This window comes from Indicator indicator, chromosome 16, assembly GCF_027791375.1.
Source record: "Indicator indicator isolate 239-I01 chromosome 16, UM_Iind_1.1, whole genome shotgun sequence".
Lineage (NCBI taxonomy): Eukaryota > Metazoa > Chordata > Aves > Piciformes > Indicatoridae > Indicator > Indicator indicator.
In genome coordinates, this window is record NC_072025.1 from 4,830,651 (window position 1) to 4,856,590 (window position 25,940).

The following is a 25,940-nucleotide window of genomic DNA, read 5'->3' on the forward strand; positions in this document are numbered from 1 at the left end:
GCCCCGCCTCTTCCGCGGATTTTATACGGGCACCGGCCGAATCTTCTGGAATGACGCCGCCCTACGTCACGGCCCTGGAACGGTCTAGAAGTGCCACGCATGACATCACCACCAGTACGTGCAGAGGGCGGAGTCGTCTTGTAGCCGGCAGTGCTGGAGATCTTAGGAATGCGTGGGCCGTAGCTGCGGTGTCAGAAGCCGCCGCTCGGCTCAGGCTGGTCTGAGGCAAGCTGAGGAGGTCGATCCCACGGGCCTGTATAGGGAGATGGCGCGCTAAGCGTGGTTTCCGTCAGGTGCTCTCGGCGTCGGTCACTGAAGCGTGGTGTTACGGGACTTTCTTAATGGGGGACGATTTTTCCTCACAGCTGTCTTGTGAGATTCATTAATTTGTGTCTGGCCTTAGGAGAGCCTGACAGACACCCTCACACAAGCTTTCTGCTTCTAGGAAGTGAGTGTGGGCTTAGGGCTGGAAGTTGATAGCATGGATTTTATACGCCTTGTTTTTCAACCTTTTGTGCAGTTTAAGATTGCCGGAGCTCGTTTTGTGCCGCTGGTTTGTGCTCCTCTTCCTCACCTCTTCCACTAACTGATGTGCAGAGAACAGGCTGGAAAGCTGAGTTAGTCTTTCTCCAGGCAACCCAAGGTCTCAAATTATTTACTGCTCAGGTGAAAGGAGATAACTGTTACTGGTGTGGAAGCGGAATAAAAGCATATTTTCATATAAGGCAATGCGGAAAGTCAGAAATGAAAAATAGAGAAAAGTGCACAAACTAAGATTTTGTTCAGATGCAAGGTTAAGTAGATGTGCTTACAAGGTGGCTTTTATTCCAGGAAACATCTCTCTGTTCCTAGAAGCAGTTTTATAAAACAAGCATCTCTTATGAGTTGTGATAACCCAAAGGCTCAGCACTCTGTCAGCCACAGTACAGGGAAAAGATTAAGATGACTTTGAAGAAAGGAACCCTGTTGTATTGTCTAGCAGTCGAAAATGGAGAAAAAGGGGAAGAAAAGGCAGCATAGGTTTGGAATGAAAAATTCATGCTTTAAAATTCTAGTGCTATGTCCTTTTTGCTACCTTTCTGGTAAGTACTATTAAGACGATTGAATTAATGCAATCTGTTATTTGTGCCCTCCTGCTTAGATTAAGCACATAGACTTAGCAAAGGAGGGGGAGCTCATCTACAAGAAATAACCCAAAATACGAAAAGTTCAAAAGCATAATTATCAGCAATGTAGTAATTGTGTTTTGCAACTGTGAAATTATATTGACAAACACAGAAATAATTTTCTAAAATAAGTGTACTAAATAACTAAACTTGTAAGCTGAGACATACATATCCTTTTTTTAAGGGGACCCACCAGTTTATTCTAGAAATGCTCTTCAGCTTAAAGACAGTTTCACCATAATCCTGTAGTCCTGAAGATAATACTCCTGATTAAGAACAGATTATAAATCATTTAATAGCTTGACAGTAGCTGAATGCTTTAGCTTTGAATTTGAAAGATATTTATAGTGTGTTGTAAAGACAGAATATTTAATTTCTGTGAGAAGAAATCCTCACATGAGTATAGGTAGGTATTGGTAAATACAATATGACCTCAGACTTGTAAGTGGTTTCTTACTAGAAACAGTTGTTACTTGTAATAACAGCCAAAAACTTTGCTTAAGAGGGCAGGGTTTATGACAAAATACGAACAACCTTGCTTTACAAGTAAGGGAAGGAGGGGGGTTGGGAGGTGAGGGGGTGTGGTACGCAGTGATGGGCAGTTTCATGTATCCAAGTGACATGGTGAATGAAGCCGGAAACATCCTGTCCCACACATGAAGGGGTGCTGTGCACTCGACCCACACTGAAGCTGATCTGCACGTTAAGGCTCTTGGTTGCTGACCTTACTAACAGCATCGCTTTGTTTTGGCCTCTGTGACATTTCTGTTTGGGATCTTGTGACAGTACAAATTTGTGGTGACAGTGTCTTCAGCTCTAAGTATCAGTCACTACTTACTGAAGGATACCAATCATAATTGTAGAGCAATGGATGTCAACAATACATGAGCTTTGTTTGCCTCTTATTTTCCTTAGCTTTGTGAGACGGTCAACGCCCAGAAATCTTAACCTGTGTCTGGAAAAAGCAGCCCATCCCTGCAAAAAGCCAGTCTGAGTGTAGTGCAGACTTGTGCAAGTTGTATGGAGGAGACGGTGGTGGAATAGAGCCATAGCATCATGTAAATTGCAATATGTAATAATCTTTGGAAGGTGAAGATCATTCCTTACTGAACTCTCCATGTTGCCAGCCTCACTTGTTAGGATTTATTGCTTGAAACTTGAGTACCTAGAAATGTTGTATCTGGACTACAAAGGCAAATTCCATGTAGAACTATTTCTTACAGCAGATTTGTGGATCTATTGTTAAAGTGATAGGACTGTTGGTAGCTGACAATTGCAGGAAACATACAGTTTATCACAGTCATGAGTTTTCTGTTATGGTCAAACAATACACAGTCCAAAAGCAACTCTTTTCCACCAGTCCCCCCCAGATAAGTTCCTTGTGCTTCACAACCTGACTTCCCTGCAACCACTTTTTTTACTGGGGGAGTGGTATAGCATTGGAGAATCATTGATTTAATCAAAATAATATTCTAACCTCCGTTAGTTTAAGGAAGATTATATATGTATTTATATATATATGTATATATATGTCTACATACATTGAACACTCCCCCCAAACAAATCCTTTCTAAACACAGTATGTATAGAAGAGATGTATATTCGAGGTTTTCTGTTTATTTGCTCAAAGGACAGGTTTTAGAGAATAAATAGCCATTCACCTGCAATGGGACAGCCTGTTACCTGGCCACTCAACGGCCAAGATGAAACCCAGGCAAGGGTTTCAATTAGGTATCATCTAGCTAGGTTCTTTTGTATAGCATAGCATATAAAACACTCTAGATGCCCAAAAGAAAGGAACAAAAACCCAACTAAATCAAACCAAAAAATATTTCTTGCAACAGAATTTAATCCTAATTTTTCTTTATGATATTTCTGGAAAGCTAGTTGCAAGCTCATGGAAGATACCTAGCACCTTTCTGAAAACAATCACTGGAACAAAGTGGGAATTTGGAGAATTATCTCAAAATGAAGGAACTAAATGAATCTGACAAAAAAAAAATAATTTTAGCTGTGTTAGATGACACATTTTTACCCTTGAAATATGGTTCTGTTCTATGTTCAGGTATTTTCAGGGCAATTTTCTGGTGTGAGAATAGACCCCTTAGAATCCTACTGCCAAGTTTTCTTTCTTTTCCTTTAATTTCAAATTGTTATATGTACAATCAGACATTTGGATCTGGTGCAAGATGTTCTGGAATAAAAATCACATCTTTCTATAAAGTTAGAGGTTTGATAGTCTTACGTTTTCCTATGGTTTCCTTTGTACCATTAAATAAAACATTCTATCTGATGATCTCTGGCTCTGAAGGCAAATGGCATGGCACAGCTTGCATCCCTCCCTTCCTCCTCCAGACAGGCAGTTATTAGCATTGCCTCCCAGTAACAACTGCTGGCCTGGATTATCCCCTGGCTTAGGGAAGTGCCGGTTTGCACAGACCGAAACCATCTCAGGACAAGTCTTCAGCCATTCCCTGGATCTCTTGTTTACTACTATAGAAGTAGCCTAAGCAGCTAAACAAGACTTTCTAATGTCCTGGGAAAGTAATTTGTTTAGTGATGTGTAGAAACTTTTACAGTATGTGAGAGGCCTGGTTCAGTGAAGTTGATTTAAGTGCTGGTGTAGTGCTACTGGAGGTGCTTGGCTTCTGCAGTGCTGAATTTGATAGGTATAATTGACTTGATGGCTTTTCCTAGTGTAATTGATCTACGTTTTCTTTAAGCAGATAACTTCATTGGATGTTTTTGGGGTTTTTTGTTTTTTTTTTTTATGTTAATAAAATTAGAATTGCTTCAACTTCTGTGAGTTAATTCATTGAAAATCTTGGTAAAAGAAAAGATTTGCATCTTAAAGCATTGTAGACTCATTAAAATTCTTCTCAGGGATAATTAAAGAGAAGTGAATTAAAAAAGGAAAGTTTAACAGTAAGCAGCTTACAGGCACTGTGACATTTCAAGCATGTTAAAATCAGAAAGAAATAGCTTTTGTAGTTGTAGTCTCCTCCCCTTGTATTGCGTCTTGTTTTTTTAACAAATAACCAGTTAGTGTTGGTTTCTTCATTTGTCTGAGGAGCTTATTTATTCCTGACCCGCACAGTTCTTTAGCATATTTGTAACCAGCTTTAGAGGGTTTTTCAGCATGCCTAACAGTGGAAAGACTCTTACAAAAAAATTACAAGATGAAAATAGAGTGAATATTTCAGAAAGCTGTGAAAATGGGTAAAGTAGCTTGACTATTTCTTTTTACAAACTGACTTAACATTTTTTCACAACTTGTCTTCTACTGCTGTGCAGATCTGGGAGAACCTTGGCTGCCTAATGGTGCCTCTATCTCATGCAGAATAAGGTGTATCTTTTGGGGCTAGAGTGAGAGAAAATGGTAACCAAGTTTCTAAACGGGTTTATTCTCCTATGCTAACTTGTAGTTTGGTGTTAATAGCATCAATCATTAAGGACTGTTTTGGTTGTATCCTGTTTGCATGTATCTAGGTGTATAGCGTTTGTTTGAGAGCAGAGGCTCTTAGCCATTAAGTGAGCTCATCAGGGAGTTCATGTGTAGCAGTTGCAACAAGAGGTATGCTTATGTTTGTGAGAAGCTGCTTACAGCTTAGCAAAACCGTGGAATGCTGGTGAAAGTTCTAGTAAACTCCTTGGCTCTTATGCCTCAGTAAATTAAATTATTAATGGCTTTTCAAACATGTGATGAGATTATAGACATTCTTAAATACCAGAAAATAGCAACTTTTAAGTAGTAAAGGCAAAAAAACAATCAGTCCTTCTGTACCCTTCATGTGTTTGATGGTAAGAGCAGCACTGAAGACTCTGCAAGTTCAGTACCAGTTGCTCTGCGTATTAAAATGCATATGATCTAATTTGGACACTAAAAAATACCTCAGCTGCAGCTCTGAAAGCAGGCCTCTCTTCCCTCCTGAATTTGGGGAAATAACCTTTAGATGATAATTAGCCTTTTACGTTGAGCATCATCTTCCCGTCAAAAGCGGCAGAACATAACCAGAGATGGAAGTGGGGAAATTAATTTTAGAATTTTGTTTAGGGGTTATATTTTCATTTTACATGCAAGGTAACCCTGTTGGATGCTGTCTTGTTTCTGTCCTAGCAGCACAAAAGGGAAAAATACTTATTTTTTTCTTGCTAGTCTGTCACTGAAATGGTGTCTGCTGTTAGAGGAAGCTCCCCATCTCTTGAGTTTATGGAAATACCTATTTTAGGAATAGAACAACACATCTCACAGGAAATATTTTAACAGGTGTAAATTTATGAGTTTGTCACTATTACTGAGTACTAATTATCCATTCCCAGAGACTGAACTATTGTATGAGGTAGATACAATACTTCTCTAGGAAGTTAACTTCACAGTTCTTTTAGGTAACAAATGGCATGTTATGTCACTTGGAAGATGTGGTTTGGGCTTTGTAATCCTGGATAAGCATCATTAGGAGCAAAGTGCAGACTTGACGTGTTTCAAAAATAAAAAAGTTTAAGGAATCTTTGAAAGCTTTTGACTGTTTTGTTGTCATTGCTTCGGGCGTCCTAATGCAGTTAATGCTGGAATTGTCATTGTTTTGTTTAATCTGTCCAACGATTCTAACACAGTATGGGTGTATGTAAACAGTGACTCCTGAAAGTTAGGACTTTGGTGAATTAGTAATAATGCCTCTGTTTCAGTCCACGCATGCTTCTACTTGTGACACACTAAAGCAAAAAAAAAAAAAGAAAAAAAAAGTTTTCCATGTTTTCTTACTTAAAAAAACATAAAGGAGATAGTGATTTGCACCCACTGCAAACAGGAAAACAGGAAATTTAAGCTTCCTGTATTAGAAAGATGTCCAGCATTTGGGTTATTTCTGAGTTTACATTGAAAGAATACCACAGAGACTAGAACTCTGCAATACTTTTGATGCTTTGAAACTCCTTGGCATAAATATTTTTGTCAGTGCCTCCTGCCTTGTTCAATAGCGTTGCGGACCTAGTGTGGTGTGAAGTTGGGTAGCAAACTTTATATACCTTTTTTGTGTGCTAGAAGCAGGATTCCAGGTAGAAAGGACTACACAAAGAAAACAAAATTCTAGCAAAATGGAAAGATTAAAAAAAAAAAAGACCTTTTGTAGTGTTGAAATTAAATCAGTATGACCTAAAAAGTGCAGAAGAGATGAAATAATGAGTTCTGTGTGTCCTAACTTTGCTTTGCTCTCTGCAAATACCCATACAGTGGCAGCCACTGGAAGATTTTAGCTTCAGGTCTGGTTTTTTGCTATGCAGGGGAGAACCAAGCCAGAAAATTTGTGTGGAGGTCAGTGAAGGGTTGTAATACACTCCCAACTGCTATTGAATAGAGCCTTTTTTTTGCAGAGTCTGGGCACATTGTTCATTCCTTCCCATTCACCCACACAGTTCTCAGCTATCTGTAAAACTGGTCTGCTCACCAAAATAAATGGGGTTTGAGGATAACGAAGAAAAGATCCTTTAGTTTTATTTTTTGCAAGTAAAAGAGATCTGTTTCACTAGAAGTTGTGTTCCAACTGTATTATATGGTGAAAGAGATCTCAGCTGTTAACTTTAGTACTTTGCTCTTTATGAAGCATTTCTGCTGCTTTTAAATATACCTTTGTGTGGGGAGAAGTTAAATGATTAATCTGAGAAAGCCTGGTTTCTTGTGAAAGTAAACTGATTGTCGAATCAGCTGACAGTAGCAACATACCTGGGCTGATTTGTGGCCCCTTTTTAAGTCTCATGAGGGCATGAGAACCAATTAAAACCTAAATCTAACCTGTTCTTTGAGGACAAAGAGATTTTTTTTTTAATAGAACAAATAAGAAATGGATTGAAATATTGCCCTGATTTGAATAGAGGAGTAATTAGTAAATAAGACAACCAGTCACAATAGACAGCAATGTCCCTGTAAAGGAACATGAGGACCTCTTGTGACTTGTTACTGTGCATCCTCATACAGGAAGAATTTTACAAGTAATACAAAACTGGGATTTAAGGAACTAATGTTGTTTGACATGACTGTGTTGGGTTTTATCCTTATGCTCTAGAAAATATCTTTGAATATCACAGCTCTTCCAAGTCTGGGGATGCAGTACTTGATAGTTGGCCCTTTATGTGCTGGCCCCAGATTTCTACTTAGCTGCTGAGCCATAAAGCTTTGGAACTATCTTGCTATGTTGATGCAAGTCAGAGGCACTTTATTGTCTTTGTCTAGAACTCTAGGACAGATGAGTGTTTCTGAATTTATTGTCTTATGCTCCCTCTTACAACCTCTCCCCAGAGCTCTGTTTTTAAATATTAGATTCAGCACTTGCAGGATGCATGGGGAATCAGGAAATGATTACTCATATATGGGATCCAGATGATGATACTTAGTTTCTGAAGTTTCTAGGCAAAGTGCCAGAGTAATTTTCAGAGGTACGCATAGGTAATTCAAGCCATTGCACTTTACTTCCAGAGGAGTTGTCAGGTGATTACTTAATGATTCCATCTTGAAATCAAATGCCCTAGTGAGCTGTTGAAAATGTCTGACACCCAATGAAAAGTAGCTTGGAATGTGCAGATGTAGGCCCAAAACATACTACAAAAGGAGCTCTAATACAGATTAAGACTTGTGGAATGTATATAGCTGGCTTGTCCAGAAAAACGTGCAACAAAAGCTATGGGGGAAAAAGCATCACTTCTCATTGTTAGAAATAAATATTTAGGACAGTTGTCACAAGGAATGAAGGCAGAAAAACATGCACACTGGTTGGAAGAAGGTGGTGGTGGGGTTATTCTATTGTGTTATGGATTACTCAAATGAACAAGCAAACTGCAGGAGTTTAGAGATTAAATTCACCAAGTTGTCCTCAGGAGAAGCAAGCCCTGAATAAAAGCAAAATTTATGAAGATCTGTCTTGGAGAGAAAAAAACCCAATGTATTTTCCAGTTCAGCATGTTTTGTTGTGGGTGTTTTTTTGGTTTGTTTTGTTTTGGGTTTTTTTTTGTGTATTAAATAAGATTAATATTTAATAGCTAGGAAAGCAAATTAATCCAAAGTGTTTGAGAAGAAAGTATTTGTGCAGATGGGGATTTTGCTCCTAAGATAAACACCTAGATATTACAAAATTTTTCTCTGGGCAAGGCAAGCAGAGAAAGGAGTTTAATTGTAAGGTGGAGACTGTGTTGTGACACACTTACTGCCAGAGTCCAGAGCTTGTAAGTGATATGCTGAGAGGACCAGTGAAACCGATGGAGCTGCACTGCTCTGAATCATCACAGTGTGGACAAAACACAAGGAAGGCTTCCTGAGAGCCAGCAGTGTGGAAGCAGTGCTATGAGAGTGTTCCAGGGAAAGCTAATCAGATTGCTTTTTGGAAAAAGCATGCAATTGACAGAGAAATTGTATGCACTGAGCAGACTCTGTAACTATGCATTCCCTCATTATTGGCTATGGTCTATTGTAGACAACCTGCAGGATAATTAAGTATAAAGGGAGAGCAGGCAGAACATGTTTTAAAATTATTTTAAACGTTTTGTTTTATATTTTTGCCCATATATGTTTTCCTGGTCCATCATTCTGTCCTTGCAACCCCCATCATTAAGTTATCATTGTTCTATATAGCAAACAGAGACTTAATCTTTCAGAATGCAGTAGAATCCCACTCTCTATTCACAGTACTCAGTTTCTCATCACTATCTGCCTTCACCAAGCCAGTGACTATTTTCAGAGCCTAACTCCCTCCTTATCAGAGAAGCCCTTTCATGTTTTGTCTCTGTACAAGAGAGGAAATACCTTCTGAGGCAAGATGAGTGATGACTCCTTGTTTTCCTTCATCTGCTTTTCCAATCAATACCTCTGGTCTGAGACACAGAGATCTGCAGCATGGTAGTAGCAAGGGAGAACATTAACTACAATTGTCACTTCTGATGAGTGAAGAACTACAAAATCTGCTAAGTTCTCATCAAAGGAATCCATCTTTCTTAAGACTTTCTTAAATAATGATTTAATTGTGAATAACAATAATAAATTCTAGAACTGTCCCATGCAGAGGTATTCTACAAACGGTAGTTGGTAATATCAGATAGGAAATAATGTCTGATGTAGTATTTGGATCCTATTTGCTACCTGGCACTGCTGTGCAAATACTTGCTTGTGAAGTTGTTTGTTATTTATTTGAAAGCTGAGAAGGGCATTTTTTGTACTTCTTTGTTGCTACCTTTTGAGTTAATTTATTACACCGTGGAGGGGAAGGACTTCCTGAGCTTCACTCAGGACTCTTCTGTTGTACCTGCTGAGAGGGAATGAAGGTGGTCCTACCTTGTTCTTGGTCTCTGAAGGCTATTGGTTCCCAACCCTTGTCCTATTAAATGAAGACAGCTAAATTGAAAAATCTGCATGTTCCTAGTCATGAATAATTTGCAGTGCATTGCTTGATGCAGTCATTTCAGAATGCTTAGTTATTTAGGTGTTTTTCTCATATAATCCTTTGCAGTCTGTCATATTACAGACCTAATGATTTTGAGTTTGTATTATTTGTGCTGTAAACTGCATCTGGTTCGTTTAAGCCAAGAAAGGTTAATTTTGTCTATGTGATAATGATAATTTGTTACTTTGCTAAACTATTTGAGAAACTTTATTATTATTATTGGGAACTAAATCTCCTTCTTTTAATTAAAAAACAACCAACAACAACAACAACAAAAAACCTAACCTAAGCTTCAGCAGATGTAACAGTGGCAATTTGCAAGGTGTTGTAATGTTAGTGCCATGACAGTGTAAGTAAGGTTATGATCAAAAACTTCTTCTTTATACTTGCACAGTTCATAAGCTCTCTGTTGAGATTAAAAATCAGTATCTCCATCTGCTAGATTTCACGATGTTGGAAACGAAAGACCACAATATGAAATAAGAATGTCATCTTGTGAGTGAAAGCATTGCCTTGTTTAACCTGATTGTAGTGGAGCTTGCAACAAAGGCAAGAAGTACTTTGTTCCTCTGAGCTATTTTCTCCTGTTTGTTTTTTTAAGTGCTTGCAAGCTGTGGTTTAGTTTTCCCTTGGATGTCCTGTGTATTGATTGTAGTGGTTCCTACTAGCACTCCCGGATAACTTTTTAGTGCATATATTTTCTTTTAGAACCTTCACAAATGCACAGACTGTCTGCAGAGATTTGCTGCCTCATTTGGAGAAGACCCAAGATGAAGACATAGAGCCAGAAGGTAAGCATGTAAAAGATGATTCTTGGAATTTTGAGCTTTTCTTAGAATTTATTTAATGTAACTTTTGTGGCTATTCTAGCAAGTTATGACTGACATTTTTTCAGGGCTAAAAATAAAATTCAACTGAAGCGAATTAGAGCAACTGAAAATTTGTCAGGATCTTTCTGTAAAGTTGCATGAATTTGTGAAACACAGCCTGTTCCTGTGGAAAAATGTTCCCATTCTTGTTTTACCTTTGGCAGTCCAGCCTACTTACCAGCTGGTAGTTCTTGAGGATTCAGCATACTGCGTAACAACTTCAGACTCTAAAGGGCTATGTGGACTTTTCAGATACCTGCATTGTAGCACATACATGCCTCTGTGATTTTAAACCAGTTGCAGTGGTAAATTAACCTAGTTGTGCTACCATGTGGCATAAAGGAAGTTTATAGCAGAACTTTCTGAGATTCTTTGGAAGCTTTACAGCCCTGAGGCAGCTCCCTGTTGCCTTGGTGAAGCTGCCTCTGGTATCTAAATTTGCCCATTTGAACACAGATTGTTTGTTCTGTGAGACAACTGGAGCAATGACTGCAAGGTTTTGAAGTAATAACAGATCTATGCAGGAACCTCACAATCAGACTTTATACATATGCATAAATATATACCTATATGCAGTTCTTTGGTACACAATAGGCTTCTTTCCAAGAACTGAACTGCTAGCCACTTGCTTGTGTTTCAGTAGGCAGGAAATAAATGTGGATTGATAAAGATGATAGCTAACTTCTGGTTTCAGATTATCAGAGTAGTTTATTGCACTTGTTGGAGACACACTCTGTGTATATAGATTTTTACTGGGACTGTGATTCTGCAGTGTACTTGCTTGTGTGCTCATGAAGGCTCTGACCTATTTTTCTAAGAATTTATCTGGGACACTGGTTACTGCTGCGAGCTACCTACCCTGCTTGTCTCCCAGAGGCTGCTTCTGACTGCATTTTAGAGTAATATACTGGGCTGTAAACCACAGTGCTCAGGGAGGAATGCACATGCCATTCAACCACTCCTGCAGAGGTGACCACAGCCTCTGGGAGAAAGGTGAGGTGAACAACTGTGGATAGAAGCTGTTCCAGCTGTTCCATCATAATTTCCCTGCAAACACAAGCCACACCCCATACATTTTAATTAAGCAGTTCCTTTATTTGTGTTTAGATACGTTTCTAAGTAGATGAATCAGGAGCTTAAAATTTAAGTTAGCCTTCATCTTTTATTTGGCTTTGGAAGTCTGTGGCACTACTTGTTATCCATTTAAATGAGAAGCAGTGTTTGACTTGGAAACATCACCCAGCTATGCAGATGCTGAGTGGTTAAGTGAGGACTGAATGTCAAAAGTGATCTCCCAGAAAATCATTTGGTAGATGGAAGCCCAAAGGCTAGTTGAGGTGGGTCTGCTTTCTCTATTGAGAGAAAAGAAGGTGATTCTGATGTTTTCTAATTGTGCAGAACTGTTTTTCTTATTGTATAATGGATACATTCTGCAACCTCAGGAGTAAATTTGTCTAATGAGGTCTGCAGATTGTTCTGGAATTTTTTTCCCCCCATTCTTTTCCACCAATGTGTAGAAGCTCATTCCTGTGGAACTACGCCAAACTTTGGTTTCTCTAAGACACTTGTAAATCCAGAGCAACCTTACTGTTAGCACCAAGCATTATAAAGTCTTAAAACCAGTGTAAAGCTAAAAGAGAACTTGGTGATGGTGGTTTTATAGAGAGATTTACAAAATAATTTATGTTGGCAAAGACCACTAATGCAGCTAGTCCAACTTTTCTGCTCACAGGAGATAAGCCCTAAAAGCTTGTTCCGTAGCCTTTGCATGGACCTAAGTGAGTCTGATTAGCCCTAGGTATTTGAATCCTTTTTCTTCCCCTTTTTGAAGACAGGTGTGACATTTGCTATTGCTGTTGCTGTATTTTCATCTCTTTTCTCAGCCCAGCATGCTGCTTTGCTTGCCCTTATTCCCAATAAAATTTTAAAAGACATTTTTTGGCTAGCGTATTTATGCCACTGTCATGGAAACCTTACCTCATTGCTCTAATGTTTCAAAGATGATTTGAGAGCCGCCTTGCGATGACTTCGGTGTGGTCTACACTGTCCCATCTGTGCCTACTGACATTTTCCTGTGTGTCCAGTTTGCATAAGTGGTCCCTACTTTTATTTTCCTCTGCTGCTGTAGGTGAAACTTCTCACCTGCCACTAGGCTCAGAAACTCAGGAAGTCTTATCTGGCCAGCATAGACCAAGGTGAAGATGGCACTGTGTACATCAGCTCTTTTCATGTCCAGTGTCAATGTTGTCCATGATACCTATGGTTCTTCTTTTGACTGTCAGTGCACCTGTGCCAGGGTGGATTTAGGTTAGATACAAGGAAGAACTTCACAATGAAAGTGGTGAAATACTGCAACAGGCTGCCCAGGGATGTGTTTGAGGCCCCATCCCTGGAGGCATTCATGATCAGACTTGATACGGCCCTGGGCAGCGTGATCCAGGTGGAGGTGTCCCTGCTCACTGCAGGGGGGTTGAACAAGATGACCTTTGAGGGTCCCTTCCAACCTAATGCAATCTGTGCATCACTTACCAGTTTCAGTTCCAGCTGAGTTTTGACTTTCCATTCCAGCATGCCTGGGCAGTGTTTCTGCAATGATGTTTCCTCCTGATTACACCCTCCACATGCTTCTGTTTTGGTGCATTGTAATCAGTTTTTGAAGCGTCAGTATTGTTATGAAGCTTGTTTTGTACTTGTCCTGATGCACCACTCCCTCCAGTCAGTTTGTGGAGGCATTCTTTGGAGGATATCTAATTTCTTTGATCCACATTGGTAGTAGTTTACTGATGTAAAGAGCACTATATTTTATTGCAAGTCATAAATATTCCATTTTCCTCCAATGGAAGAGGTACAAGTTGCCATAAACTGAATTATTTGTAATTGATTTGGCCAATTTATACTCGCAAACAGAAAAGACTGAATAAATAGCAGAAATCTGTTTAAAGTTTCTAGTTTATTGTGGAATATTGATAATGTAGCAGAAAACTGTGGCAAGGCAAGCAGCAGGAGGCTGGTTTCTGTATTTTCTGGAATGAATCACTGTATATGTATGTTGACTGATACATTCAGAAGTTCTGTATTTCTGTTGAACCTGTTTGTCGGCACAAGGGGAAGTTTGATACAGATGCCATGTTCTCAGACTCCAACCTCTGTGTACTCAGATCCAGCTTTTACTATAAAAAAGTTAAGCTTTCAGGGATGCAGACATTTGGAAGAAAACTAAAAACTAATGCATGAGAACAGGAGTGATGTATTTGTGTTGTCAGCAGAATGTGATGGCATCATAGCTGTGGAATCCAAGATGATGACTTGTCAGAAACGCCTTCAGCAAAGAGCTAAATACCTTCTCTAATCATTACAGCACAGTGATATTTTGCAGGAACTGGCATATAATCAAGATCCTATGTTGGGAATTAAATCTGAATCACTTTAAAGAAGAAGTTATATTATTGTTTTAATTCCAGCTTCTCAGGGCACATCTGTGGAATATCGCTTGGAGTTACTCAGGTTATGCATCAGGGCCATTCCACCATCAGCCTGTCTGTTTGTTTACCTGTCTGAAAGGTGACCTTGGTTCTTTGCATTTTATATGACATTTTACAAGAGCTGTTCTTCCATAAACATGAGAATTCATTTACATTCCCAAATCCCTTCTGGAGGTCACCAGGATACTTGCAGGTCAGGTTAGTGAAGAGAGACATTTCATTTATATGTTAACTTTGAACTATAGGATTAGTGTATTTACTTTTTTGTTGTTGTTGTTCTTTTCATGTTACCCAGTACACAGTCTTCTTCATACATCCCAGAGTTCCAGAAGTTTCAGCCAGGATGAGTATTCATGCAAAAAAACCCACGAAAAACATAGACTTGCTATTTTTCTATTTACATAATTTTTATGTGGGCCTGGAGAGACAGCCTGTACCACGTCACAACTGTTCTGTCATACATGGTCAAGAGGAGGAACAACTGGCTGATAAAAATACAAAAATTGTGATGTGTTTATGTTGTGTATTATTTTACACTTTGTGGGAAACATCTGAGTAAAAAAATGTGCTTTTATAAATCAACATTCACAAGTAAATGGTTCACAGTTTTTTGTAAAAGATCAGCTGAAGACTTACAAAGTGGTTTTTTTAAAGTGGTAAACAAAACTATTTTTTTCGTTCTGTAAATTTTCTTCTTGAGAGCGTACCCCTCGCTTTGAAAACTGCACACCTATGATTCAAAATGTTACATCAGCTGTCCTTAGAGCAACTCCTAAGACAACCTGCAGTACTGTCATCCTGTTATACCCTGTGTGTATGAGACTGCTTTGAGCCATCTCTCCCTTCAGCAGCAAAGACAGTGAATCATTGAAAATTCAGTCTGATCATGGAATTTGGCCTTGAAGGAGAGTGACGTAGGGGAGAAAAAAACACTTGAACAGGCTGAAAGAGTGACTATCAAGACTTACTATCTGAATAAAGTCTCTGCTGGCTTTTGGTTTAGCTGACAAAACAGGAGCAGATCTTTTCTCACCATCTCTAACTTTCAGTGAATTCGTATGAAGGACATGAGCCAAGTTCACATATTAGTGAATGGAAAAAGTGTTTTGAGTACAAAGGGTAATGCAGGCAACAGGAGTTACTGCAAGCAAGAGGAAAGGAACAAGTATTCCTCTTTGCTTGTGTATAGGGAACTGTCAGTGGTGCGAAGTACTTGGAGCTGGAATGCTGCTTTATTTTTCTTACATTCTCTGTAAAACTCATAGTGTATCTAAAGGATCTTTCCACTTCAGTTTCAGGTGCTGCTGAGTTAATTTCCAACCTAGAGACTGCAATTTAAGTTTCAGATGCTAGTGAGGCAGAGCACCTGTTTTGCTTTTCCCAGAGATTATAACTGATTCATTCAGTGTTTAGCCAGGAATTCCTTTCTAGGCTCTTTCTGAGAAGAACAAGCCCTCTGTTCAAAATCTCCCTGCAAGCTGACAGCAGGAAATATTCTTCATGTTCCCCTGGTTTGACAAATTCTATGGAACAGAATAGTTAGAGCTTTAGAATTATTTGGCTTCTTGTGTAGATTCTGGAACTGGTTTTTGATTTAAGTTTTACCTACAACTACATGCAAGAACAAACTCCAGGCAGTCAAGTTTGTCCACCTTTGCGATATATATTTTATTATTAAGGTAATTCACTGAGTCTCTGTGAAACTGATTCTGTTCTTTGATGTGAATCAAATATACCTTTTTCACACCAGAAGACCCTACATAAGGAAAAGCCAAAGGAGACCCAATTTCAGAGTACAGTTTTGATTTCTGTGTGTAAGTATTGCAATGATTTGATTGATCTTCCCTCTTCTTTGGGTCCAGATAAGGGCTATGAGGATGATCAGAGGGCTGGAGCACCTCTCCTATGAGGACAGACTGAAAGAGTTGGGGCTGTTCCGTCTGGAGAAGAGAAGGCTCTGAGGAGATCTTCTTGTGGCCTTCCAGTATATGAAGGGGGCCTACAAGAAAGCTGGAGAGGGACTTTTTAGGATGTCAGGTAGTGATAGGACTAGGGGGAATGGAGCAAAACTAGAAGTGGGTAGATTCAGATTGGATGTTAAGAAGAAGTTTTACACCATGAGGGTGGTGAAACACTGGAACAGGTTGCCCAGGGAAGTGGTAGAAGCCTCATCCCTGGAGATTTTTAAGGCCAGGCTGGATGTGGCTGTGGGCAACCTGCTCTAGTGTGAGGTGTCCCTGCCTATGGCAGGGGGTTTGGAACTAGCTGATCCTTGTGGTCCCTTCCAACCCTAACAATTCTATGATTCTATGATTTGTGGAAGCTGTTACCTACTGTACATGTGCAGTGAAAGGTAGTAATTAATGCAACTTGTATTATATAATTGTGGGACTGTTGCTGATGTTTTCAGTATGATACAATTTTTTTTTCAACAGAGCAGTCATCCACCTCTGCCCAAACACTATTCCTGCAATTCCTGCCATCCTTGTGGTGTAGAAGTCAGAAAATCATAGAGAGTTTTTTTGTCTAGGCTTTGGTGTGCCACTTAAAAGAAAAAAATTGGATTAATACTAGCTTCTGTCTCTGACAGATCTTCTTATTTGTTTCACAGCAGAATTTGAGTTAAGTTCAGAAGCATCTTCTTTGTCTTCACTACTCATACAAAAATACTTGTTTGGTGCCACTGTTTACACTTTGATATTAGATTCTATTACCTCGAATCCTTCACAGCTACTTGTTTTCTAGACTGTCCAGATTTATAATGCCCTTTTTCCTAAGCAAAATTCCACACCTATGTTTTGAAAGTCATTGCGTGGAATTTCCACATAAGAAAATGAAGGTACAGGGAGGTTAAGCAGCTTTATTTGTATTTATTGCTCTCATTATTACTCTCATTTGTCAAGATAACAAATGCAAAGCTGTGAGTCAGGAACGTAAATGAAACATAATGTGAGTCAGAAACATTAATCCTTCATGAAATGCATCACAGCTTTGAGTGCTTAGTTCACTTTCTGCACCAGTATTTTCATCTACTTACCTGGGAAGGAGTAGAAAAGTGTTGGTTTTTTTTTTTTTTCACTTGTTGTTTTCTCTTCCCCCCCACACTGTTCAGCATGTGCTAGGATATGGCAGGAGGCAGTGACATCATCAGAAATATTTTCACACTATACTGACAGCAAGCTAGACTCATTTGGATAGTTTTCAGGTTAGTGATTGTACTTTATCAGCTGGCTGAGGATGAGCTTTTCTACACAGCTAAGGAACGAAACTATTTTGCTGCAAAGAAAGTTGGTTTCAGTGTTTTTTTGGGAGGTTTTATACGCATTTGGAAGCTTACAATAGCTTACTGTGTCCCTGGCTATCTGTGCAGATTGCAAGCCTGACTTGAGGGAGGCTGCAGGTGTGTTCTAAAGCACTCGTGTGGATCCAGCTATGGCTGCTGTGTTCATATACTGCCAGAAATGCTCAGGGAGATAGTTTCTAGGCCTGTGTGAAACAAGAGGAATAACATTTGAGGGAGATGTGAAAAGCATGTTGTACTTTTGAACTGCCTTTTTTTTTTTCAGTCACTGAGGTACCAAGAAACAGGACAGATGCCTGCCGAGCTTTATTTACAGCTTTTGCTCTCCACAAATGTGGTAAAAGACATTCATGCTTACCAGGGTGTATTAGAAACTTCGAAAGGTTGTATTTTGTGTGACTCTTAGTTCTAGCACACCTAAACTCTTTGGTCCAAAATTTTCGACCAACTTTCTGTGGTGTGTGTGTGTGTGTATGTTTATACTAAAATATTTTTTAATTTATGAAAGCACATCTAAGGAAAAAAGTTATTGAAATATTCTTGTACTGTTTTGTTCATATGTATGGGAGCTAACTGATAAAGAAGTTGTGTATTTTTTTTGGTCTTCATCATGAGAATTCACATAAATTTTGCCAGTTTACTTACCCCTGAATTTATTGCCTGCCCCTCTGTATTTATACTCAGTCTACTTCATACTAGGTTTGCAATAGCCAAGTGGAGTCTTTGAGACAGTAATTTCTTACGGGATTACCCCAGGCCATGGCACCAGTACTGAGACCCAAGTGATGTCAGTTGGTGCTCTGAGTCTGTGTCTTGTCAAGCAGGTGGTAGAAAGGCAGAGCAAGGCAAGAGCAAAAGGTGAAAGATGATGTGGAAATGGGGCAAGACAGGAGTGAGCGGAGTGGCTTTACATACCAGAACACAGGGCAGATGACCATGCAAAAAGCCTGCAGAAAGTGGTGGAGAACAGGGACTGAATGAAGGGAGAATAGCTGGAGGAGAAAGAACTGTAATAAGTAAAAGTAGCTAAACAGGAATAGGTCTGTGGCCTTCTGATTCAGCAATTACTCCAATAGCTCAAAGGGGAGCGGGTTGTGGAGGGCTGAGCATGGGCAAGTAGATTCTTCTGGAATCGGTAGCGTGCTTGTAACATGCAGAAGATCAGCATAATTCTGTATGGTGGCATTTTTATTCAAGACATAGAGCAAAGTGTAAGAATTAAAAATTCTACATAACATGTTTGATAGTTACAAGGTTGAAAAGCCCTTCTCTCAAAAGGTGGGAAATGCCAGAGTTGTGCTTAGTCCTGCAGGGTTTTTTTCAATGCTCCTGTCTTTTGGCACACGGTCATACGATATTTTTCAGTCATAGAGTACCCTGATACTAATGTTTCACTTTCCAGGGTCTCTGTGGACTTCCTTTGCTGATGGCAGTGTCAGACTAAGATTAGATAACTCCTGTCTGCAGACTCCCATAACAGTTCATCAGATGTTCAAGGAAAGCCTAGAGAAATACGGATCCCTTAATGCTTTGGCCAGCAAAAAGAATGGAAAGTGGGAGAAGATAACTTTTTCAGAGTATTATTGCCTCGCCAGGAAAGCAGCCAAGAGCTTCTTGAAGGTAGGTACAGGAAGTAAAACCCATTCCTTTTTCTCCCTTTTGTCTCCATAAAAAAAACCCCAAACAAATCACAAACAAACAAAAAAAAGACAAACCAACAATCTAACAAAAATACTAATGATAAAAATTTTTTTTGGTCAAAGAGACAACACTGCTGTCAAGAAGTCTTGGCTGCAAGTGAAGAGCTACTGTGTTACTGGGGCACTGCTCAGCATAATGCAGGAGTTCAAGAAAGAAAAATAGGTTAAAGCAGCAGTGCTTTCAGTGAATTTTCAGTGAATTCAGCAGTGAATTTAGTGAGATAAAGGCAAATATTAAAACATTCTAAACATGAGGTAAGGTTAGTACCCATTATGCACTTGTTCATACTGGTTTTCAGGTCTTTCTGATAGGATGAGCTCAGCCACACAGGAGAAGGTAGTGGAAAGTTTAAATCATGTTAGTTGCTGATAAATACTGGTTTTAATATGAATATCAACACAGAGATACGCTGGAAATGTCAGTACTGAAATAGCAAATCCATACTTTTCATCTTTTGTATCTGTGTATTTCATGCTATATATTTCTCTCAAGCGTGCCTATGTTATATAACCTTATCCTCATTATTTTTAAGCTTGGTCTTGAACGATTCCACAGCGTAGCAATCCTTGGATTTAATTCTCCTGAATGGTTCATCTCAGCTGTTGGAGCTGTTTTTGCTGGGTAAATCTCTTTCTGTTTTGATTTGGCATGAGGATGGGAAGATTTCTGTATTGCTAGGTCTGTAGCAGATCAGTATTTGGTGTCATATCTTGAAGGTGTGCTGCACCTGATTAGCATGTTTAGTGACTGGCTGGAGTCTCATAGCTTTCAGTGATCTGAAATAGTCCAGACACTCATAAATTGATCCTGTTTGCTATGGGCTTAACTGTGACAGTCATACAGAAGCTATTGCAAAGTATCTTATCACTGGAAGATGTGGAAAACAATTGAGCCTCACACTTTTATATCAATAATTGTCTACAGCAAGGTATGTTCAGGTAGATGAAGTGACAGATAAATACTGTTGAGCCTAATTCCTTCTGTCCTGATACCCGCTTATACAAGTTGGATTTTTCATCTTAAGCTGTTCCTGTGCTAGTGAAATATCAGTGTGCAGCTTGAACAGAAAGAGGACATAAGTGGTTCTTTTTTTCCTGCTTCCTGAGCTAGCTCTGGTGTAGTCTCAAGTGGGTTAAAATGCTGAATCTTTGCCTATGGCATCTTCTACTGAACAGAGGTCAGAGATGATTTTTTGCAATGTGCATGTATCAGATATTGATGTATATCCAAAACCAGCTGTGCTGCTGTTTAATTCCACATCTTCATACTCTTTAAACTTTCATCTGATCTTTGATTATTATTCTTTCTTTTTGATACTAAATTTATATGTGTGTGTATATGTATGTAAATATGTTCATAACATATATATATTTATACACGTGTGTGGTTTTCATACAGAGGAATTGTCACAGGAATATATACAACAAATTCTCCAGAAGCCTGCCACTACATTGCTCATGACAGCAAAACCAACATCATGGTTGTGGAAAATCAGAAACAATTGGACAAGATAATGCAGGTACAAAATGGCTGAATGATTATTTAGAAGCCATAATTTTCCCATTTCTTGATGCTAGATTGGTCCCAAATATTGTATTCACTGTCTGCATTGTGAAACCTTTCATGGGAGAGTTCTTAATTGGAAATCTGGTGTCTGGGGTTTGGATGTTGGGGAGCGTGCAGCTCTGTTCTCTGTGCTGTCCATGGCTCACATCTAAGCAGTTCTGACTGACTCCAGCAGAAAGCTCGTTGGCTGGTTCAGGGCAAACTTACCTGGAAAAAAAACCCCACATTTTGACCCCATGTTTACTATGTCACCACTTGGTACTGTTTGAAAAAGCCCAGTCCATTTGAATGGTAGAGATGAGGATGTTAGTGTCCAGAATTTCCTGTTTCCGAACTGCCATCTTTTCATGTAACCACTAAGGTTGTTGAGCTCACTGCACATTGACAGTGTGATGGTTGACACGGGAGAGACTTGAGTGAGAAAGAAGGAGGCTCTTCATAACAGTCACAATTTTGACAAAACTCTGGCAGCTTTGAGTGGGTTTCTGCAATGATGGCAGACTGAAAGACCAACTTGAAGGAAAATCCCTATTTCATGACGTAAGTGAGACCCACAGGGCAGCTTCCTGGAAAGACCTTGTCTGTCAGGAAGATGATGAGGGAGGCCTTTGGGTGGAGATAAGGCAACAAACTTGCACCAGATTGCATTTTTTGCTGAAGCAGGGGGGCCTCCGTCATGGAGTTTCCTGTCAAAACCATGTACCTGCTAGGGAGGAATATAAACTGAAGAACTTGAGGGATTTCATTCATACACATTTCTGTCTAGAAAAAGAGAAGGCAACTCTGGCCAGCACTCCTTTACCCAACTGAAGGGGTTTTGAAACTTCTTTTTTCCTGGAAGAACCCAGGACTTAAATCATAACATAATATGTTCAGTTCAAAATATGATTAATTCCAAGGCACCTATGAGGCAATGGGTTTTACAAAGTGCAGTGAAATGAATGTTCTCTGCAGGCCATGCAAAGCAGAGAAAGAGCTGCTGAACCCAGCAGCCATTGCTCTCTGCCCTGTAAGCCTACAGCCTTAGATTTTAATTTTTCCTTAAAATGGGCATATAGCTTCTTTTGTTTAAAAAAAAAAAAAAAAAAAGAAATGGTTGAACTTGTTTTAGCAGTTTAGCAACAGTTTTTGGTGAAGGACTTAACTCTATCTTTAGTGGTAATTGTAGCACCTAGAGTAAGCTTCTAGCTTGACCTAGACTGCGTCTCTGGTGTGTTGTGAGAACGGATACTGAGAAGCCATCTCTGGTGTTTTGGGTTTTAAAAGCTTTTAACTGAAAATAGATTGTCTAGAGCAGAGTGTGTAGCATCTCCTTTTTTCCTCTCCTTCTCCCCACCTCTGGTTGAGCTAGTTGGTTGTGAGTTTAGGGGAGAATATTATGACGGTGAAGGGAAACAGATGCTTTTTTGTGTGGCTGTAAAGCCATTACAGTTTTGGCAGTATTGTAGTGAAAACACCACTGTCTGCCCTCCCAAGATGAAAATAATAAATTTGGTTTTAAAAATCCAACAGATCTGGAATCGCTTGCCGCACTTGAAAGCTGTTGTACTGTATAAAGACTCCATTCCAGAGAGACATCCAAATTTGTACACGGTATGTGACTACTAGAAGAGAGTTGTAATTAATGGGGTATTATTTATCTCATGATTTTCTACTATATTGAATCTGCGAAGTGTCTACCATTGCTCTGTTCCAGCAAACACATGCAAAATCTTCATCAGCCTTTTCTGTTCAGTTTACCTCTAGCTTCGTGTTTGATCCTTGACATTTAAAGACAGATCTACCTTGCTTAACTGTCTTTTATCTCCTGTCTTTTTACTTGGCTGAATTAACAAAACACCAAAAGGCTTCAGGTGAGAATGTGTGCTCTCAAATGGTTGAAAACACAAGTTTTCCACTGATGTTAGTGAAAGCTGAATTGTGGTTACTTATACTGGATCCACTAAAATGAAAATGCTTGTACTTCTACAGATGATGATTGCATTTTGTTTGCAGGAAATACCTATGGTGATAAGCAACAAGTGAAGAGAAATGACTATGGACTACACAAAGAGGGGCACATTTTCTTAGGATATGTAGAATCTTTGTATCTCATGGTAAAAATAAAGCAGAAAAAAGGACAAAGCCAGGATCAGAAATTTCTCAGTGACAGAATTCTAGCCTCTAATTTAAGAAATATGAGGACCTGAAGCAGAATGGATTTTTTGTGAACAGGTTATTCCAGTTGTGGTAGTTTGAGGCTATGCCTTTAAAATTTTTTCACAGATCTTGAGCAGCAAGTAGTAAAAATGTAAACAAATCACTATTGGTTGTAAAAAGGAAAAATAATAATTACTCTAAACAATTTAATTGGAGGGATAGCTCCCATAAGATTTGGTTCTCAAAACAATCCTTAGCAGTGTGACAGTGTGTTCTGCTCTCTTCCTGCTTCTTCACTGGGGAGGTATACTAACAGGCTTTGGCTGACCTTGGCTGCATCGCTTTGTTTTGGTGTTAACCTATCCTGCTTCTTTCTCTCTTTCCTTTTTACAGGGGGGTCAGGGAGGGGGAGGAAGGGAGGCAATTTTCCCTGACCTTTTGGCCAGGGTGGGTACCTGTGCTGCTTTGCTAATTATAAATACCTGTAAATATTGTAAATACTGTATAACTGTATATATTCATTGCATTCCATTGTAGATTGTAGTTTGGCTTGTAAATACGGCTCCATTTACTTCCAAACTGAGCAAGTCTGGTAAAGATAATGTTGGGGGCGTGGGAATTTCCAACCCACCACACCAGTACATTTTTAAAATATAATGAAAAAATAGTAATAAGAATACAAAGATCGGCAATTTAAGTGGACTGCAGATTATCAGATTTTAGGCTGAAAAACTTCATCTGGGGAAAAAAGTGTTTTAATGAAGAGTGACCAGCTTAGAAATATTTTAAAATACTTGCAATTTCGGTGATCTGAGGTACTCAGGAAAAAAGTCTTCTGCACTTCCCTTAATCGTATCTTCTTTAGCTATGTTGAATGTCATATAACATTTAATAATAAACAGCTACTGTTCCAGTCCTGTCTGTACTGTTACATAGTTTACCTTGCATCTTATTATTGGTATTTCTTAGTAAAAAGACTAAGTCTAGCAATTAATTCTAGAACAGCATTCAGTTGCTGAAACCTAGATGCCTGAGAATTGATGTATTTGAAAGCACCCCTGTCAAAGTGTCGTGCTGGACACTTTTTTCAGTGGACAATGATAGCTGTGAGGGTGTCTGACAGTTGCCAAAGTATGTAATCTAAAGGAAACCTCAGAGATAAATCACCAAAGGCAGATTTTTTTTTTTAAATTAGATTTGATATTAAGCAAACCACCCAGACCACATGACACCTGATAAAAGGGATTTGTGTTGCAAGTTGACAGCTCCTGTACAATGAGCAATTGCTGCAGTAACGGTAGAGCCCTAGCTGACTGCTCAGTGCATGTTCCAGAAAGCAAATGCAAAGTCAGTAGCGTGTGTGACTGTTTAACAACATGTGCAGTGTGAATGTTCTTTGTTCCAGGTTCAGTAAACAAAGCCTAGGCAACAGATTCACATGGATTAATGCAGTCTAGTATGAGGAGACAGTAAGCTCAGACAAACAGGCTAAGTCACATAGGAACAATTATGTCTTTAATACTTCCAATTTACCATGAGCTAGGGAAAATGATACAGCCACATTACATGGGAAAGGATAAAATGTGACAAATGCCCTACTTGCTACAGAGCCATGCATTGTACTGCCTGTCTTTCAGAGCTGTGGTGTGGTGGAAGGAAGTATAAAAATAAAGAATCCTTACAACAGCCTTGACACTCAAGAAAAGGAAGTCTAGGTGTCACAGTGGCTAACTATTGGAACCTTAGTAGCACACTGGCAGTAAGGTCTAAAGAAAACAATGAATCCTCCCTGAAGCACAAGCTCTCTTTTTTAACCTTTGCTGTGCTTTGCACTGTCCCCTTTACTACTCTATGGTCCTAGATACTATCTCCAAAAAATCATTGAAGAATGCAAATGCTGCATCTTGCATCTGAACAACATGCTTCTGAAGCACAGTGTGAATCATCTGATCCCAATGGATGAATATTGACTTTCTTAACAAATTTTGTTATGCCCTGGTTTTCAGTTAGTATTGAAATCATTGTTACACTTAGTAGCATATCAGGTACATGCAATAGAAGTATCTGGGAGCAACCAGTATAATATGGAGGATCACATTCAGCATACTTCTGAGCCCATTTGCATGGCACAAAGCTCCGCCATCATAAAAGGTTTAGCTCATTCTAGATTGAGCCAAATTTGAATGGAAGTTGTGACCATCATCATATGCTCTGTTTACTATAAAACAGCAGATAATTTGGGCAAACATTCACACATCTAGATAATGATGCTTTTGAAAAGAAGCTTTCACCCAATTGATTTGTATTTGTATAGAGGATAAGGAATTACAGATGGAATGTCGTAAGTATACTCTTACTTAAAACCAGTACATCTGAACTCCTTTAAATAAGATGCAAACAGTCTGAGGCAGTAACAGAATTTTAGCCTCTATGACTTGTCTGTAATATCCATCTTGGAGGAGAAATAGTATTGTCATTACCTTTTTAGGTACAAGAAAAACTCAGAGCAGCACAATTTGGATAGTCTATTTTCAATTTGCACATAAAGTTCTAAGCTCTTCTTATCATATTTCCTACATAGACAAGACCTGGGGAACCGTGCCTTGGAAATGTGTTCTGAGCAAAGCACTGAAGTTTTCTGCCATTTTTGAGACTGGTAAGGTAATCATCTTTCCCACTTGTAAGCAGCCATTTATTTGATACCATGTGTTTTCTGTTACATCTTCTAGATGGAAGAGTTTCTGGAGTTGGGAAATGATGTACCTGATAGGACTTTGGATGATATTATTAACTCCCAAAAGCCAAATCAATGCTGTGTACTAATATACACATCCGGAACAACTGGGAAGCCGAAAGGAGCCATGCTGAGTCATGACAATGTATGTATTCCTTCGGCATAAAACCAGCAAAGCATGAGGATATTTATTGCTGTGTTTTGACATGACTGGTACCTACTAGAGACTTGAAGTCCTTTTGCTTTTGTGCCATGGGTAGTGTACTTCCTACAAAGCAAAAGTCAAAATACAGTTGGCTGTTTCTGTTTTGGCATAAACAAGATAAAGAATGAAATTCCATTCAAAGCAGCATTTCACAAGGCTGAACAGTTTTCTAGGGATTTTATTTTTTTTTTGTCACTGTTTTTTTGGTGAGATATAATGGATATATTCATAAATATAATTCAGATGGCCATAGTCTGTCAGGTGATATCACATGTCATCACAAACAAATTATATACATCAACCAGCCACTATCAAAACAGCCTGATAGACTGCTTTTGCAAATTTTATTAAAAT

General features: G+C 39.0%; 1 protein-coding gene across 1 annotated transcript in view; it reads left to right on the top strand.

Annotated features, from left to right (window-relative positions):
- The first annotated feature begins 4,279 nt into the window (after window positions 1-4,279).
- The window catches only part of ACSBG1 (acyl-CoA synthetase bubblegum family member 1), a 30,974-nt gene continuing 9,313 nt past the window's right edge, over window positions 4,280-25,940 (top strand). Inside the window, exons 1-7 of the mRNA XM_054388321.1 lie at window positions 4,280-4,385; window positions 10,298-10,380; window positions 18,644-18,861; window positions 19,475-19,563; window positions 20,341-20,461; window positions 22,021-22,101; window positions 25,377-25,526. Coding sequence (XP_054244296.1) covers window positions 4,306-4,385; window positions 10,298-10,380; window positions 18,644-18,861; window positions 19,475-19,563; window positions 20,341-20,461; window positions 22,021-22,101; window positions 25,377-25,526 — 822 coding nt within the window. The 5' untranslated portion in view covers window positions 4,280-4,305. The remainder of the gene's footprint in view (window positions 4,386-10,297; window positions 10,381-18,643; window positions 18,862-19,474; window positions 19,564-20,340; window positions 20,462-22,020; window positions 22,102-25,376; window positions 25,527-25,940) is intronic.